The 16,563-nt window shown below is 42.1% G+C and overlaps 1 protein-coding gene across 5 annotated transcripts in view; it reads right to left on the reverse strand.

Moving 5' to 3' along the window:
* The window catches only part of LOC148379342 (xylosyl- and glucuronyltransferase LARGE1), a 107,589-nt gene that overhangs the window by 10,181 nt on the left and 80,845 nt on the right, over positions 1-16,563 (reverse strand). For all 5 annotated transcript variants that reach the window (XR_015855323.1, XM_088366536.1, XM_088366535.1 and 2 more), the window contains 4 exons: positions 12,541-12,839; positions 9,762-9,844; positions 6,243-6,366; positions 5,130-5,301 (listed from right to left, as the gene is read on the reverse strand). Coding sequence is in view for 4 of the 5 variants with exons in the window: in XM_088366536.1 (XP_088222662.1) it covers positions 5,130-5,301; positions 6,243-6,366; positions 9,762-9,844; positions 12,541-12,839 (678 nt within the window). In the remaining variant the exon portion in view is untranslated. The remainder of the gene's footprint in view (positions 1-5,129; positions 5,302-6,242; positions 6,367-9,761; positions 9,845-12,540; positions 12,840-16,563) is intronic.

The following is a 16,563-nucleotide window of genomic DNA, read 5'->3' on the forward strand; positions in this document are numbered from 1 at the left end:
AGCTTCTCGCTGTTTTTCCAAGGCAACCATCTGAGAGGAAAACATGACTGAAGGGATTGAAATGAAAAAACAAAACATTAACACGGTGACCTTGTTAAATTAGAAGACAATTAAATACTTTTAATTGGAAAAAAACAGCAGGGCTGGAAGCCTTCGCTGGCTGTCAGGGAAACAAAAAAGACTTGGAAGACTTAAAAAAAAAATAAAACAAGGACCCAAGGACACAGACACCTTTTTTGAAATAAACTCATCAAAGAAATAAACGCCAGGAAAGCAAATAGCTCTCATTACTGTCTGGATTCAAACAAAGCGCTCAGCTGTCAGCCACTGAATCAGCGATTTTATTTCTTCAATCTTCAAAGCAGAAAAATGCGCATTATTCGTTTTAAATGAGATTGATTTTGTAAATCAGCAAAAGCTTTCCAAGCCCCTATTTGGAATCTCGGTAGCTTAACATGTAATTAGTTGCATGTAATAATTAATTGAAGGTGTAGCCCACACATTAAACCTTGGCTCATCTACAATAGAGGTGGTGACTGAGGTGAGGCTTGTTAAAATGGCCGCTAACAGAGAGCTTTAATGGTTGGCTAACTGTTGCCGTTAAAGTGATAGGACTATAAAACAAAACGGGCTTTCACAAAATGGGAGCCCCTTTTGTAGAGGCAAGCTGACTGAAAAAGCTTGGCATTACAGAAAAGCAGCAAAACGGAAGAGCGCTCGTAAGAGAATGAGAATAAAATCACGGTCTTAAAAATGAAAATAAATCCCACGTCAGTTTGTGCTACTTAGGCTAGCATGCTAGCTAATACTGATGAGCCTCAACTGTTCGTGTTGAACAATTTAACAACAAAATACAACTATTTGTAACATGAGTTGATTGCTACGCGCTGATGGCGCCACCTAGTGGCATCCCAATGCCATTAAAAAACCCTTTGTCTCCCGTTTTCACGACAGAGACCAAATTGGAAGTTGGCCAAGAAATGACGACTAGCATCCCAAGTGCATGAGAAAAGGCAATTGAATTGGGGAAAAAAAAAAGGATACCGTATTTTCTGCACTATAGGGCGCACCTAAAAACCTAAAAGTTTCTCAAAAGCCGACAGTGCGTCTTATAATCCGGTGCGCCTTATATATGGACAAAGTTTTAAAATGGGCCATTCATTGAAGGTGCGCCTTATAATCCAGTGCGCCTTATAGTGCGGAAAATACGGTACATGGTTTTTTTTTTTTCCTTTTGGCAGTCTTATTACAAAGTAGAGGATGGAAGAGATGGGCAAAGCATTGGCTCCAGCAAACGTGGGCAGTAAACAACAAGTTGTGTTGAGAGCACAGTGCTCTGTATTACGCCACAATTGCCCTGGCAACGTTTCCGCTGTGTTTCTTTGTGCACTTCAAACAGTCCCAGCTGAAGATGAACAGATGGAGTTGGAGCTAATAAATGTTGAATATTTACTAGTATTACTGCAATGCAGCAAAGTGGGCAGACCAAAAAGGGAGGGGATGTTGTGGAAAGGAGCACGCGGAAGAAATGGGACGCCCACCGAGGCGATTTTTATCGCGACCGACGGCACGGAGACAAATAACGTGTAGCAAAACACAGCGTTAAATTGCGAGCCGGCGGGGCGCGGCAATTGATTGTCACCGGCACATCATCTTTGTCCCGCTGCCCTTGAACGCCAACTGATCAGCTAAAAAGCCTTTTTGACGCACAAGTGTCGAACGAGGAAAAAAAAAACCGATGTGTCACCGCAATACGCTAAGTGCTGCTAATTCAAGGGCAGGTACTTGGCTAGGTAACACTGCCCAAGCATCACCTGCAATTAGTTTGGTTGTTCGAACATGGTGGAGAAAATGAGCTTCTGATGGCAGCTAATTAGCGGTGTTTGCTAAAATGGCATTTTTGACTATTTAGTGAGATTTTTGGAGAGAAAATGTCAGAAAATGTGGGTAGAATCGATGTTTAGAGGACTGTGTGATTACATTTGACAACAGGGGCGACTGGCGGGCTTTTAGTTCAGTGCTCCGTGGTGATGAGAGGCATCACGCTCCGGTGAGTAACGGAATGAGGAGCGGAAATGAAGAGAGATTTTTTTCCAACGGTCACAATCCCGTGTCTTGTGATGTATTGATTCCATTCAATGAGAGCTGCCATGTTTTGCTGACCTTTTGAACAATGCAGAAGCAAGTCATGGAGTGACGTGGACAATGGAAGAAAAGTGAACGGTTAAGTGGAGGCCATTAAGGAAAATAAAATAAAGGGATCTATTTTAAAGCCAATCTTCAGTGGAGAATTGAATTTTGGTTATCATTATTCACCTTGTGAATCAGAGGAAAATTGATCACAATTATGTTGCGTTCGCCAATTTAACTAACCAACAATAATCTCAGTCACACTAATTTCAGGTCGATAGCAAAAAAAAAAAAGCCTCCATTGCTTATAACAGTTGTTTGACAAACCGGTTTTAGGTGAGGAATTTAAAGTGTTTTTCAAAATAGCTGTTATTTTACGACTTGAGTGGGTGATTTGGGTGTTATTTTAAAATGGAGAAAGAGCACAGAATTGCTACCTACACAGGAGTTTGTTGCCTTGAATATATATCTAGAAGAGGCAAGTCAAAACTAAAAATCTGTCTTTCCGTAAAATCCTACTAAAATTATGCTAAAAATAGTTTCGACGACTAGCTTAACTCATTCACTGCTATTAACAGCTGTAGACATCAAAAATTAATTTGACCTTTGCTGGCAGTGAACGAATTTTAAGATTGGTGCTCCAAATTAATTCTCGAAGAATCACCGTCTTAGTCCAGCAATTCAGTTGTATTTAACTTTTCAACCGTGTCAAATTTTCATGACCATTGGCATCCACTTATTTTCGAGCATGATACCTGCAGCACAGAAGATTCAGAAAAAGGTGTAATATGGCAACAGGACGGAAATCTATTAACATCTCTGGGACATGCACTGTACATCATGTTCATAAATGGGGAGTCAGAGCACATCTATTGAAGAGACTCCACAGCACTCCTGAGAGATGTTGAAGAATTAATGAGTTCAAAGGCATTACAACACACTGCTCAATCCCCCCCCCCTGCACACCCCGACATTAAACACCTGACCTCAACCTGCCTGCCCTCCGCCGCTTGATACACACCATTGCACGCCTCTCAAATTTGTCCAAGTGGCAAGGGTCAGGGACTACGCTTTCTGGAGACCATGCGACGTGGGAATGAAGGTAAAATGAAAGATGGGGTCTGGAGTGCAACTTTTAATTTCTCTAGAGCTCTTACCCGACCTTATATTACCAACTGATTAGAATTGAGGGTGGGGGGGTTCCAGGAAACCGGCGGGGATTTCTGACACTGGATGGATAAACGATGTACATCACTCTTGCGGTTTTAGAACCCATCAGCAAGTCAGCATTTAGGGGAGGGGGTTGGTGGACACCACACCGTGCTGCTATAATCGTACGGCAAAACACAAATTGATGCAGGGAGGAAAAGACCACCGGGTAAAATTACATCCACTGATGGCCACGGCTTTCGAGCTGACAGGAAACACGGGGTCCAGTTATGCTCGCCGGGATGAAAATATCCTTCAGAGCCCATTTGAAGTGCCGCTAAACAATACGAGCAGGGAGCAGCCAGATCGATGAAGACAACACCGAAAGAAACATTTTGAGAGCATGGCAGACAGTCATTATGCACTGAGGCCCCATAAACATGTTTGGTTTAAAAGCGGAGCTCATACTGTCGCATATCATTTGGGGTTATCGATTAGTCGAATCCAGCACTTTAGGACGATCGGCAAATAACACGGGGGGTGGTAAAAGTGACCAAAGAAGGCATTGAACGCGATGTAAAAAAACGGGAATGCATTAGTAGAAATGTAATTAAAGTCCAAACCTTGCAGCTTTTTATCAGTTAATGTTAAAAAAATGACGGCAAAACTCACTTAAGAGTCCCCAAAATGGAGGTTGTGCAAATAGTAATGCACCCAAATGAGATGCTCGCTGGGGTGAGCAGGACTTTTGGTCATTTCGAGTTCCATCTCTAATTTGCTTTACAGATAACACCTGAAAATAGCTTCCTCGACTCTCTGAGGGTTGCAAACAACTCCACACCTCCTGGTTTACAATCCATCCCTTTATTCATGTGTAAGATTACCGGGCTGGCAGCGGAAGCTTATTAGATGACTCATTCAAAATGAAACGTTCCAAATGGAAGGCCGTGAGTACTATTAAAAAAATAAATAAGAAATCACAGGTGACAAATGTTGGACACAACCTGCTGTTACTTGAGATTATATTATATATATTTTATGCTTTGATTTTCGACAAAATGGAAAAAACATTTCACAACAAGCGGCAACAATCAAATAAAACCATAAACGGGTATTTAAAAACCAACGGTGGAGCAGCACACATAGACAGAATTTTTTTTTTTTTATCTTTTGCAAAAAAGGCTAACTAAGAAAATGTAAAAAGTTCCTCCTTTAGAAGTATCGCTTTTCTCTGAGTAAATGTTGGGGCCTACTTTTGCTTTTAAACATAATGGGAACGAACGACTGAGCCCGACTGGGCGAGGAGCGGGTGGCAGAGGTGGTGCATTGGAGTCAACTGTTAATGAAGATTGATCCAAAGCGCTGCCGGCTGCGCCACTCTATAGGACAGCAGCTCCGATAAATCTTTTAAGTGATTCGCTGCCATCCCTGCGCCTACGTGACTTCCTGCAACCTTAACTTTCGCCGATGAATTTGCCCGGAGGACTTTGTGCCCCCGTGACACACGCTGCCTTTTATGTCTTTAACGCTGCCCAGGCATCCTTTAAGTCGAAAAAAGGTGCTAATTGGGTTTTCGGTCATTATGTGAACTGTCTGGAACTCTGTGTAACAACTTACTTTTCAATAAAGTTAGTGTTTTGCAAAGTATTTGAAAAGTATTTTGATTTATAATGACCATACCATTTTAGGGACTTAAATATTAATACTAATGTAAAAATGCATCGATCTCATGTCAATAGATTATGATATTTGGTTAATTATTTAAAAATATAAAAATGGGATTGATTGATTGTGAATTCATAGTTGCTGTTTTTTGAGTCAGAAAATAGGTGAAATTCCCAAAGTGCTACCTTTGAATTTGTGGAAGACGGCCCATAGCTCGGCGATGTCCGTGGCAAACGTGATGTCTGTGTCCAGGACGATGACTTTTTGGAGATCTGGCGGAAGCGTCTTGGTGAGCACCAGCTTCATCAGACCGTAGATTCCAGAGTAATGCTTGTTGGGGATCCACGAAACCTCAGACTGCATGAGACAAAAAACACAACAATCTGTCAGTGTTTTAACGGGGACTGGAGGCAATTATTAAAATATTCTTACTGGTATCCAGCGTTAATTGATTAAATTGATACAAATTAACTTTACTACTGTTTTAGCTCTGACTTTGAGTATGTATGGCTTTAAAAAATGGGGCCTGACTTGGTGAGTGACGTGGGTGTCAGTAGATGGAGGTAGATTATTTGTATTTTGTTTAAAAAAATACTATTATTCCACTGTATATGGAAAAATGGAGCATTTATTTTTTTAACTTTATCTCAAACTAAATAAGGACCCGCTGGTCTTGTACAATATATGAGAATTGGTGATACCCCGTCGACATTATTCAAAACTCAAACTATATCTGGAAGGCAAACTAGCTTAAAATATGGCTTCACTTTGCTTGCTAAACTTAGACAAGTCGGATATTAAAACAGGGCACTTTTGGGCATTTTGCTTCCAGAAATTTATGTGTTTTGACAAGTAGTCTTGGGGGAAAAAAAAAAAGTGCCCCAAATACACATTTAAGCGCTTATTTTCACTGAGCGTCATCATCTGTAGGACAGTTGCCTGTCGCTAAGGCGCGAGCGGCACTGCTAGCTCCCCGCTGTCGGTGGGAAAAGGATGCTGTTTGCATAAAACTCTTTAAATAAAGTTAACATGGCATCCATCACACCCGGGGCACTCGTTCCGTTGCTGCAAGACTAACATGCTGAAGTATTTTGCGTAAAATCATCTAGTTGCTAATGCTAGCATAAACGTCTCTACGCTATGTAATTTCTTTCCAAACTTTTTAGTAGGCAATGAGTTTTTTTTTTTTCGCTGATCGGAAGGCTTTGTAGTGTGAAGTGTATTAAAAGTGCAGTAATTATAAAAGGGACAGGTAGCATGACGAGTCACCGAAGCAAACGGGAGCAGGTATTTCTCACCTTCAGCTCATCTGCGTCATAGAAGTCGACCCGGACAGCAGGAACCATCCAGGTGTGGAACAGCGACGACAGGATTTGCTGAGCTATGGAGTCGGTGATGAAATGGAAATGGAGGGGGTTCCGCCTGTGGACACGCATGCACATACACGAGGGCGAGGCTTAAATATATTTTATGCACTTTCACGGGAAAGCTTCAAAGCATTCTATAACTTCAAATATGCTTCAATGAGAAATTGAAATGCATCGTCAAACCGCAGTTTCTTACACAGATTGTCCTACTTTGACGAATGAAAAATGATCTCGACGAAGTTTCGAAGTTCTGCTTTAAATTCCATGCCACGTTGATATCCTCAATACAGCACATTTATTGAATTTGTGCTAGCTAAATCGTTTTGGTAATAACGTCAATCAAATCAATTGACTAACTAACCCGAACGAGTCCTGTACACTTAACAGTCTTCCTGGGCGAAACCGCATCTGCTGATGAAGATCTGCACGAAACCACCGGAGCAAGCAACTCTGTCGACCATTAGCGGAGATTGTTTTTGCTAATCTAAATATCGTTTGGACGGAGCGCGGCGTGCCGGCCTCGGGGAGACACAACGCCATGAAGGAGATGATTCATCAGACAGCACGGCCGAGGCTTTATACAGAAGAGACAATAAAGTCTGACCCAGGAGGAACTGCATCTTTTATCCTGGGACTCCTTTGAAATTAGATGAGACAGCTTAAAGGGATTTATGCTGCTAAATGCATTTCACCAAACACTGGCTTGTGTGCTTGTCAGAAAAGGGTGGACGCACTTAGGAGGTATTCGGGAATCTAAATCAGGTCAAGATTTAGAGAAACTTAACAGGGGGAAGCGAGCGCCATGGGACAACATAGGCTGAATGATTTTGGGAATCAATGTGTCAGCTGCACTCGCTGGAGAAGTCTGCGAGGTGCACGAGAGAGATGCAGCGTCGCCTCCATACAAGATGTCAGCGCAAATAATGCCACGACATTCTTTGGACAAATAACATCATTCATTTTACTGGGGGCTTGCGGTAAAAAAAAAAAAAAGTGAAGCAGATACAGATAATCATGGTCAGGCCTTCCGCAACGCCGATTTATTTGTCGGCTAGGAGTGAATCGAGAAAGGATATTCTAAAGCGTGAACCTTCACCTTCACATAGAGGATTTCAATGGCAGCCGTTTCCATGACAACATTAACCATCACAGTCACCTTGCATTCAGAAACGTAGCGGTAAAGAAATCTGTTGAGGCTAATTAAGCAATTTAGTAGTTTCTCTCCTGAATGATCACCGCTTGTAAATATGTTACAGCTTTCCGTTGGCTGCTCTTTAAAATGCTCTGCATGTTTCAGCTGGTTATAAATTGTGGTAAGACATGTTCCCCGCTTGCCATAAAGACGCAAACAAATAAAGGCAAGGAAAATTGGGCTAAGAATGCTCCACACTGTTGGTGAAACCATGAAAGATGAGGTGCTCACTGGATTGGGACTGCACAAATGTCAGGTCTTAGGAAAACCAAATGCCATGGCCCAAAAACAGAGCAGTCTGGAATCTGGAGCAAAGGTCCGTGATCTCACTTCAGCACAAATTAAGGTGTCAGGATATACTGGGCTGAAGCAGGAGATACCATTTTAATACATCGACTTGCCTGGAGACCTTAACCCCATTTAGATTTGGCAGTGGAATCAAGGGCGGGAGCGGCTCAGTGCAAGTGGGACTCGGGGAATGGAAGGACACAGTTTGATATAACCCGGGGGCCGAATTAGGCAAGAGAGCAGTTCCGAGTCGGGGCAGATGGTGGCTGGGACGAGTTACTTGAGCCCAAAAATCCTGAACTCCCCATCACTATAAAATCTCTCCTCAAATACCGTCGATGGGATTGTGTTTGTGTGAAGGTTGTTTCATTTCACACCTGACGGGTGGGTAGACACCCAGTCCGGAGACCTAACTATTTGTGTACAAGCAATTAAAAAGTCAATTTTATTCGCCTCCTTTAAGCACATCAGACCTGTGCTGTAAGCAACACTAAAAGGTGGCCCATTAAATCATTAAGACAATGACACTAGAGAACAATGAGTGAAAGCAATATCGACCAAAAGCTCTCCTCTTTGTGCGCCCGGTTTAATCACTTTTGTTGAAGATGTGAGGTCAGAAAATGAGTTGACAAGACTGCAAAAGAGGAAGTGATTCCATTTTTGGATGGAGGGGAAGGGGTGTATATATTGACGATAATTGAGGCAGTACGGGACGAGAGCCGATTTGCTAAATACTGCAGGTCGTGTCATGACAGGGTCCCGTGGTGTTTGGCAATCGATGGCCCAGCTGATCCAATCCGTTCAATTCCCGCAACCCCTCGATGAGAGGACGGGCCAGCATGGCTGATCTCGCAGGGTGCTGTCGACTCGAATGCTTGTCACTCAGTGGCAAAACAACAGTGAGTCAACATTTAAAGCCCTCGTTTGATTCAACATTGCCGCGGGGGGTTGGAATATTAGCCGCTCGATTGGTGACCGCTCGGTAGCTAAAAAAAAAAAAAGGTCATTCCTGTACAAAGCCAAGCTCATCATCTGCTTTGAGCGTAGGATAGTTGTGTTTGTCCTGCCAAAGTCACCTCCAATTAGCTTCAAGTCGGCATCCCCTTTTTTAAGATCTAAATCATATCAACGTGTCCAAAGCTAGGCATCAAGAACAATCTGTTGCGACCTTGCCTCGGTTAATTCAATGTACAGAGAGCACCTTCAGCCAGGCAAGCGAACGTCCATAAAAAAAAAAATCCATTCTCTCTCCCCGTTTGGTTAAGAGTGTTACGGAAACATGCTTATGAGGTGGAACAAACTTTTATGGTTGTTTGGAAGACTCGTTCAACCCTGGATGCTCTGTTGAAATAAATCAGCCCACCCACCGTGGTCATAGCAACTGTTGGCTTTAAGGAGTGAATTAATCAAAAGACTAATGGAAGGAAATGCTGAGGACATTTGCTCTGATTATGAAAAGTGCTCGACCCAATTACTGAAATGTGTGCCGAAGAGCCCCCCCCCCCCAACCCTGCCTAGTCAACCTCTCTGTGCTTTGGCCACACCTGAGTGGCCATTTTCGCACTAAAACAACCCCTGAGTGGTAGACCATAATGCACTCCATCCGGCAGTAAGAGCATTAATTGTGAATAGAAATTCAATGAACCAAAGATGAAGAAGATACTCCATCCATTATTTCAGAAGCGTACCGTACGTGCATTTCTAAGAAGCAGTACTAACCCTTGAACGCCGCACCAGGATCTGGTGAAATGGAGCATTGCATGAATTTAACTGATTACATTTGATTTTTTTTTTTTGAGATAGGATAACTGAAGGTTTTGAAATTCTGTTCCTAACCCGGAGTGTTATTGTGCAAATGAAGTCAGATTGCTTAAATGTGGTTGTTTTTCTTAATACCACAAACACCTGTTGCTAGAATCAATAACTAATTCCGTACTGCTCAAAAACATATCACAAAAAAAACAACGTACCTGTGGAAAAGGACGGATTTAACCAGGGTCACCACGTCTCGGCTCGCGTTGTAACCAGCGCAAACGATGGCAACATGGATGGTCTGTGGAAAGGAGAAAAATATAAAGATGCGTGAGTGACAACAGAGGTCAACAACAGCTTTGCGAAATTTGCTGAAAAATATACCAACCCCCAGAGATGCTATAAAAACGCAGTTCCTACCCGAAAATTGAATTCAAGTCGGAACTTTCAAGCGTTACAAATCACAAAATGAACACATCTCATTATTTGCTGTAAAATGTATTGTAAATATAGATGTTGCGGTGAAATGTGATTGCTGACAGCAGTTTTGCTAAAGTGTTCCCTAGCCAAAGTAACAATATGTGGGTTAATAATGCAACGCTGTCTTGGGGGAATTGATGTCTCGAATGTGGCAAGATTGCTTTGGGTTGAATGACGTTATGAACAAAGATAAACTTAATTCTTTGTCATCGTGTGCCGACAGAAGGTGTTTGAGAATTTCCTTGAATAGCTTTTTGCTCAGCGGTGAACGTGATGTACATGGATGATCATCATAACGTGAGGTCTTCGCTGTCCGTCAAGGCCACAGAACGGGCCGGGTTAGATCTCCATTATACGGGTCAATGGGGGCTTGTATTTTGTCCATCTGTCACCGTGATAGCAAGCAGCCAGACAGCGAGAGGATTTGCCTGGACTTTTTAATCAGCCCGAGAATCGCAAAAATGTTGTTTACGCTAAGTCAGATTTGACGTGTGAAAAAGTGGGTTAAGAGCATTGTGTGAAATCTGCGATGTGTCGGAGCAGAGTTGGAATAGAAAAACCGACAGGCGTAGATTTGTTATCAGGATGAGCATTTTATAAACCTGCCCGTGTAGAAATAAACCTTTCATTTTCTCTTTGGTGGGACTTTTGGAGTCATTTCCTTGTTGGCGCATGCGACTCCATCTTAATGTTTTTTGTGTCCTTTGTCTATATGATCCTTTTGCCACGAGTTTAAAGAGTGTCACCGTGCAATTTATCTTGAATGCTTTCTTTAAAGGAATAAAACATGATTTTTTTCCCCCCTTCTGTTTAGACTTAGAATGTGAAGTGAAATGAAAAAAGGTACTGTATGGATTTGAACTTTATTCACTTATTCCGCAGGTGTCAAACTCAAGGCCCGGGGGCCTGATACGGCCCGCCACATCATTTTATGTGGCCCGCAATTGCAAATTTTTTTTTTTTTTAATATGACCAGTTTTTACTCGTCTGATTTGAAAATGAGTTATTTGTCAGTTTGTTTTGTAGCTTTTACTGTATATCATATGAGGTGCTCATACATTTATTTGGGTTAACAGTCAATGCGGCCCGCGAAAATAACGAGTTTGACACCCCTGACTTATTCTTATTCTAAATACCACTATTATTACTTTCCAAATCACAAATGTGCTGAAGGTTTTCTTATTTCCGATTATGAGTGTGGAATGAGTCACTTTTGCATTTTTGCAATGACGTGTTAAACATTTAGAGGGGTGGTCTTGCTTTAACTTATTTTGCAGGATTTCTCCCTCACTGCCCCGGGAAAGGGCTCCAATTTTAGCTTCATATGACATCTTGACACGTCAAAACTCAGTGCGCATTTTCGTTTCCACCCTCCAAGCTTCCACTGTAATCTCCCCTCAAGGGTCAGGGCAGCCTGGCTAACCCTCCAAGTGAGCAAGCGGTCGTGTGCACGCACTGCCGGACTGGTGCCCGAGTCAGACTGGCCCTTTTTTTGATTTTTGTACTTTCAGCCCACAAGCTGTTCTGCCTTCTCTGTATTCCGTTTGCATACGAAAAATACTCAGCCAAAAAAAAAAAAAAATTACGAATGACTGACAAGCTCTGGTGTGAAAGTAGGCTGCGGTGGTGATAAGACAACATCTAAGGACACTACATACACCCACGAGTGAGAAAGTACAAGAAGTGCGACTCCTTGAAAATGGCGAGGAGACAAATCAGCTAAACCTTCAGTTGGCAAAAGAGACACCTTGAAATTATTTATTTTGCCGCATCTACTTTCCATAACACATGCTTATTATTCTCTATAACGTGTGCTTTCACAGAAAAATCTAGTAAATTAATATCAGTACTACTACAAGCCTGTCATTTTATTGATGAATTAATTTCATAATGTTATTTATTTATGCATTTATTTATATATGCATTTATTTAATAACTTGGCTAGTTTTTCCTCTTGCGTATACAAAAAATGGCAGGCGCTAATGTTAGCGCTAGCATGTTTTCCATATTTTGCAGTTGAGAAAAAAAAACATTTGGCGGGACGAGCAATGAAATCTCATAATCTAACAATCTGGCGTGGTGACATTTTTGAATCTTGTCCCCTCTGTGTTTGTTTATATAAAGTACATGAGGAACTACGATATACACTGTCCATTTTTTTTCTAATCCAAACATTACAGGACAGCCCTATCGGATGGTCTCTCTAGATGTGTCAAGTTGTAAAAATGAAAAGCCTTTGGACTTATTTCTGACTGTCAGTTGACTCCCCAAACGCTTTGGAGTTTTTATTGAGCTAGTGTTAAGATACGCTATCTTCATTCTGGTCATCCTCCCACTGAGCTCAAATGTGCTGCGCCGCTGCGGGAGCACTATCAGATCACAGCATGGCAATGGCGCACTTCTCACACGATACCAGCCGTCTGATCCCATTCCCGGCGTCAGAGATCGGACTAATGAGAGAATCCAAAATCTAAACCTCGCGCTTTAAATTCCAACGTTAAGTGGAAAACGCCTCACCTCACACTTGTCCACGACTGGCTGCTGGACACAGTCTGAGCTGTTCCCCACTGCAGCAGCTTTCTGGCCCTCATTATCACCGGTGCCCTCCTCTGAATGGGCTCTGCTTTGGTTGCCATGGTGACCGCCGTACGGAAGGCGCGACGAGGGGCTTCGGGGTGGTCGGCTGAGCTCGCGGCGGAGCGCCCGATTCTCCTCCTCCACCGCCCGCACCCGCGACTCCAACGCTTGCCGCTCGACCGCACCTCCGGCGGGCGTGGACGATTGGGTCTCCAACGGTGACAGGGGGAGTGGCTTCACTGTGGAGTTCAAACCAACAGAAGCAATCTTAAGTGTTTTTCACAGTATGACATTTCGCTCGGGCAATAAATCGATAAAATCACAAACTGCCGGTAAAGCTACAGCTTGACTTACATGTGAAAAACCTTGTGAGTGATTGGAATCACTGTTTTCCACAAGCCAGGCAGACATAGGTTAATCCCAATGCGCAAGAAAGTGACATGAGAATCTTCAAAAACAACATCGATCGAAGACATAGGAATGCAGACGTCTTCCTTTCCTGTTGGGTAAGACCACCCAATATGTGTTCAATCCAAGTCAGTGACAATTCCTCACCCTTCCCTTTGAAATGATCAAATAGAAGCGAGCAGCTCGGAATAGTCAAAGACGATACTTTTTTTTGAGGGATGAACTTCTCGCTTCGATATAGCTTTTGAAACTGAAGGCCCCCTGAGGGGAGTGACAGGCTCGGGTTGAGGTTCATTAAAAGAATACAACAGTTTTTTTTCCCATTCTGATGTCTCACCTGGGTAAAAAGCTCTGGAGAGCTTCACATACTTTACAAAAGAGCAAGGAATATAGAGTTGACTGTATTGATCTGTGTTGGGAAATCTGTGGTACGAATCCATCTGTAATTTTAGTGAGCAACCAGCTGCTTTCATCGGGGTGGCCATGGTCCCCATTTTTCTCTGGCTGTCAGATAAATGAAGGTGGTGGTGAATACACCACTGGGGAATATGCTAATCGAGTCCATTTGAAAGTTGACATTTTTCTGTATGTATGTACTTTAAATGAATCAGCGGAATGAAAAATTCCTGGCCGGTCGCTTGTTTGTTGTTGATAATGGAATTTATTTTTTCTCCCCCCCCTCTGGTGATTTATAGTCTCCTATGGCTGCAAGATATCAAAGCAGCCGGTAACCGAAGGAGGCTAAGCCTTCTTCTGGAGAACCAAAACTCAATTTGGGTACAGTTGCATCCACATAATTGGCACAATGGATTCTCGTCGAAGAAACCTTCAAGGACAATTCGTATGTGGTGCCTCGAGATTGCTGGTGAAATGTTCAGATGATCCACTTTTGGCATGCAATAAACAAATAGATTCATGATACTAGTGCTCAACTTTCAAACACGTTTCCAGAGGCAAAAAATATGTTAGCATACCACCGATGATTATTTACTCCCCATCACGACGCAATATATTTCACAAAATAATTCACCCAAGAGCGAATATTGTTGCTCCAGGGTTTTCAATAATGGTTATTTAATTATAGCTCACAATCTAGTCAGCGTATAACAACCGTTCAATTGATCCAATATGCACACCCTGGCTTATCTAAAAGGAAACAGGGATGTAATTAATGTTATCAATTATACCTGTGTTGACTGAAATTAAATGTCATAACGGGTCACGGTGAAAGGATCCATTGTTGCCGTACGAATGGAAGGATGTAAAATCGTGGACAGCTGTTTGGGGGTCGTCTTGCTTGCCGTTGTGTGTAAAAAAAAATTGAAATTGGAAAGCAAAATAACTGAGATATTCTTTCACACACATTGCTTTGACAAAGGAAAGAATGTTCTGGTCCCCTTGTGAGCTTATTCAAAGGAATGATTCTATTCTCATATCCCTTGTCTAATTTAGCCTTCACATATTTCTAACAAAGGCTGTGTAGCTTCTGTGGAATGAGGTCTAGTTTAGTTTGGTAAGCGTAAAAAGGGAATGTACTCGAATAATTTGAAGAGTTCAGGTGAGGTGATTCCTGGTGAATACTACGATGGTTAATTCGCATACGAGAAGCTCAAAGCAGGAATCCTGCAGTGAAGCAGAGAGCAACATATCGCAAAGATGACGCAGCGTTAAATCAAGTTTCAGGGACCCGAAACTGTCATGTTCTGTACGATTCAAATTGCGGCGCTGTGGAGTGAGCTACACCTTCCAACATGGTGATTAAATTATGGGGGAACTAGGACAAGGCGAGATATGATTGTATTCGGATGGAACTGAAATAGAAAGTAGTAAACTTGGTTATGAGACTTCGATATTGTAGTTATGATGTCTCGTGGGAAGTAACGGCCAGGCATCTGAAATCTCCCAAAGTCTTGTCTGGCCCGCTTCAGAAGGATTGAAATCGCTTTGAGTTGCTTAGGCTGTGCCCTAAGATGGTTTCATCCCCTGAATTGGGTCACAGCCATTCCACTCATGGTCCTGTGGGAAGCAGGTTAAGCATGGCAATTCAGACCTCCCAGTCCCTGGACACCCTTCTGGAGTTACACCAGAGGGACGCCAGTCTAGCTGTGAGATACAATCCCTACGGTGGATCTCCGAGACCTCCATGCTCAGAACATCTAACCCAGGGGGGGCTTACGTAATATATGCAATTATAGACACCAGGCACAGCAAGTCGGTCCCAAAGGTCTTGAATATAGACGATGTGTCAGAGAAGTTCCAGGACTGGAGTAACCAAAGATTTATTTCAAAGCTACCAGTTTTCACCTTCAAAGTAAATCCCCTGACCTGGCTTTATGCAATTTTTTTCCTCGCTCATTCCCAAGCTCAAGAGGGTCATTAAAGTAGGCCCATTTTGAAGACGTGGACCATATTAAGACGATTTGGTACATGAAAGTGAGGAGCACTTGAAAGTGTGTCAGAAACCCTTGGGAAAACGTGTTCGGGGAATTACTTCCAAGGGAAAACAGAGTTCATAGTTTAGAAATAAAACTCTGTCACCCAAGTCCTGGAACCTTTCGGACACACATGTAAAAGTAGCAACAAAGATTGTAAAGTAAATTGAGAACACACTACCAATCTTTAAAAAAGAAAATATTCAGGGGTGTACATTAGTAATGGATGTTTGTTGATGTTTTCGATTATACGATTATTTTCAAAGGCTATCACAACGCCGTGTTTTTTTGACATAGCATTATGTCTTAAAGGATATTAGCATTTAAATGAGCCTTGTAAGCATAAGCAAGAATATTACCCAGTTCTCCAAGACATAATTTGCTTGATTATTAATGATTATTATGGTTAACTTGCTATAGATCTTGGTCATTTGAAAGACCGACCGATACTAATTTCCATTTCTGAGGAGCCAGAGTAGCGCATTAGCTTTAAATAGGTTTCTTTGAGTTGGCATCATTTTTGCAATGCTATTGTCCGTCTGGAAAAAAATAGCCCTCGTAAGGTTCATTTCAAAATGGTGCTTAGGGTAAATGAGTTTTGCAAAAAAGGTCAAACAAAGAAGTAATTAAGAGGCGTTTCCATGATAATTATTATCATTAGTTTAAAGTGTCCTAAAATAAATGCCAGCTTTTCTGGTACCATCTTTGTTTTTGTTTGGAGTCTCAAACAATCCTGCATTCAAAACCTCAAAAATGTAAAGAAATTCTTAATTTTTTTTCTCAAATTATGTGGATTATTCCGGAATTAATGAACATGACACCGTTGCACTCTAGTTTCCCTTTCCGCTGGATGGTTTCGTATTATCCAACAGTTGACCTCAATTTTGAGATACTTTCGCTACACAGCAAATGCAAAATCAATATCTCGCAGCTTTGAATCGCAATTCCGAATATTCATTTCACCTTTGTATTTGTTAGTTCTGGCGCTTTAATTAGCATTGAGCTCCAAAAAGCCTCACGCCAAATCATTTGTCTTCCTATTAATAAGGGAGCATAAATTGATCAATAAGGTAATAGTAGCAGGCCTTTCATTAGCTCCGACTAGCCTCCAGGTTTGCGGTCT

Source organism: Syngnathus floridae, chromosome 22 (genome assembly GCF_059516105.1).
Source record: "Syngnathus floridae isolate MCC-2025c chromosome 22, RoL_Sflo_1.0, whole genome shotgun sequence".
In the NCBI taxonomy this organism is placed as follows: domain Eukaryota; kingdom Metazoa; phylum Chordata; class Actinopteri; order Syngnathiformes; family Syngnathidae; genus Syngnathus; species Syngnathus floridae.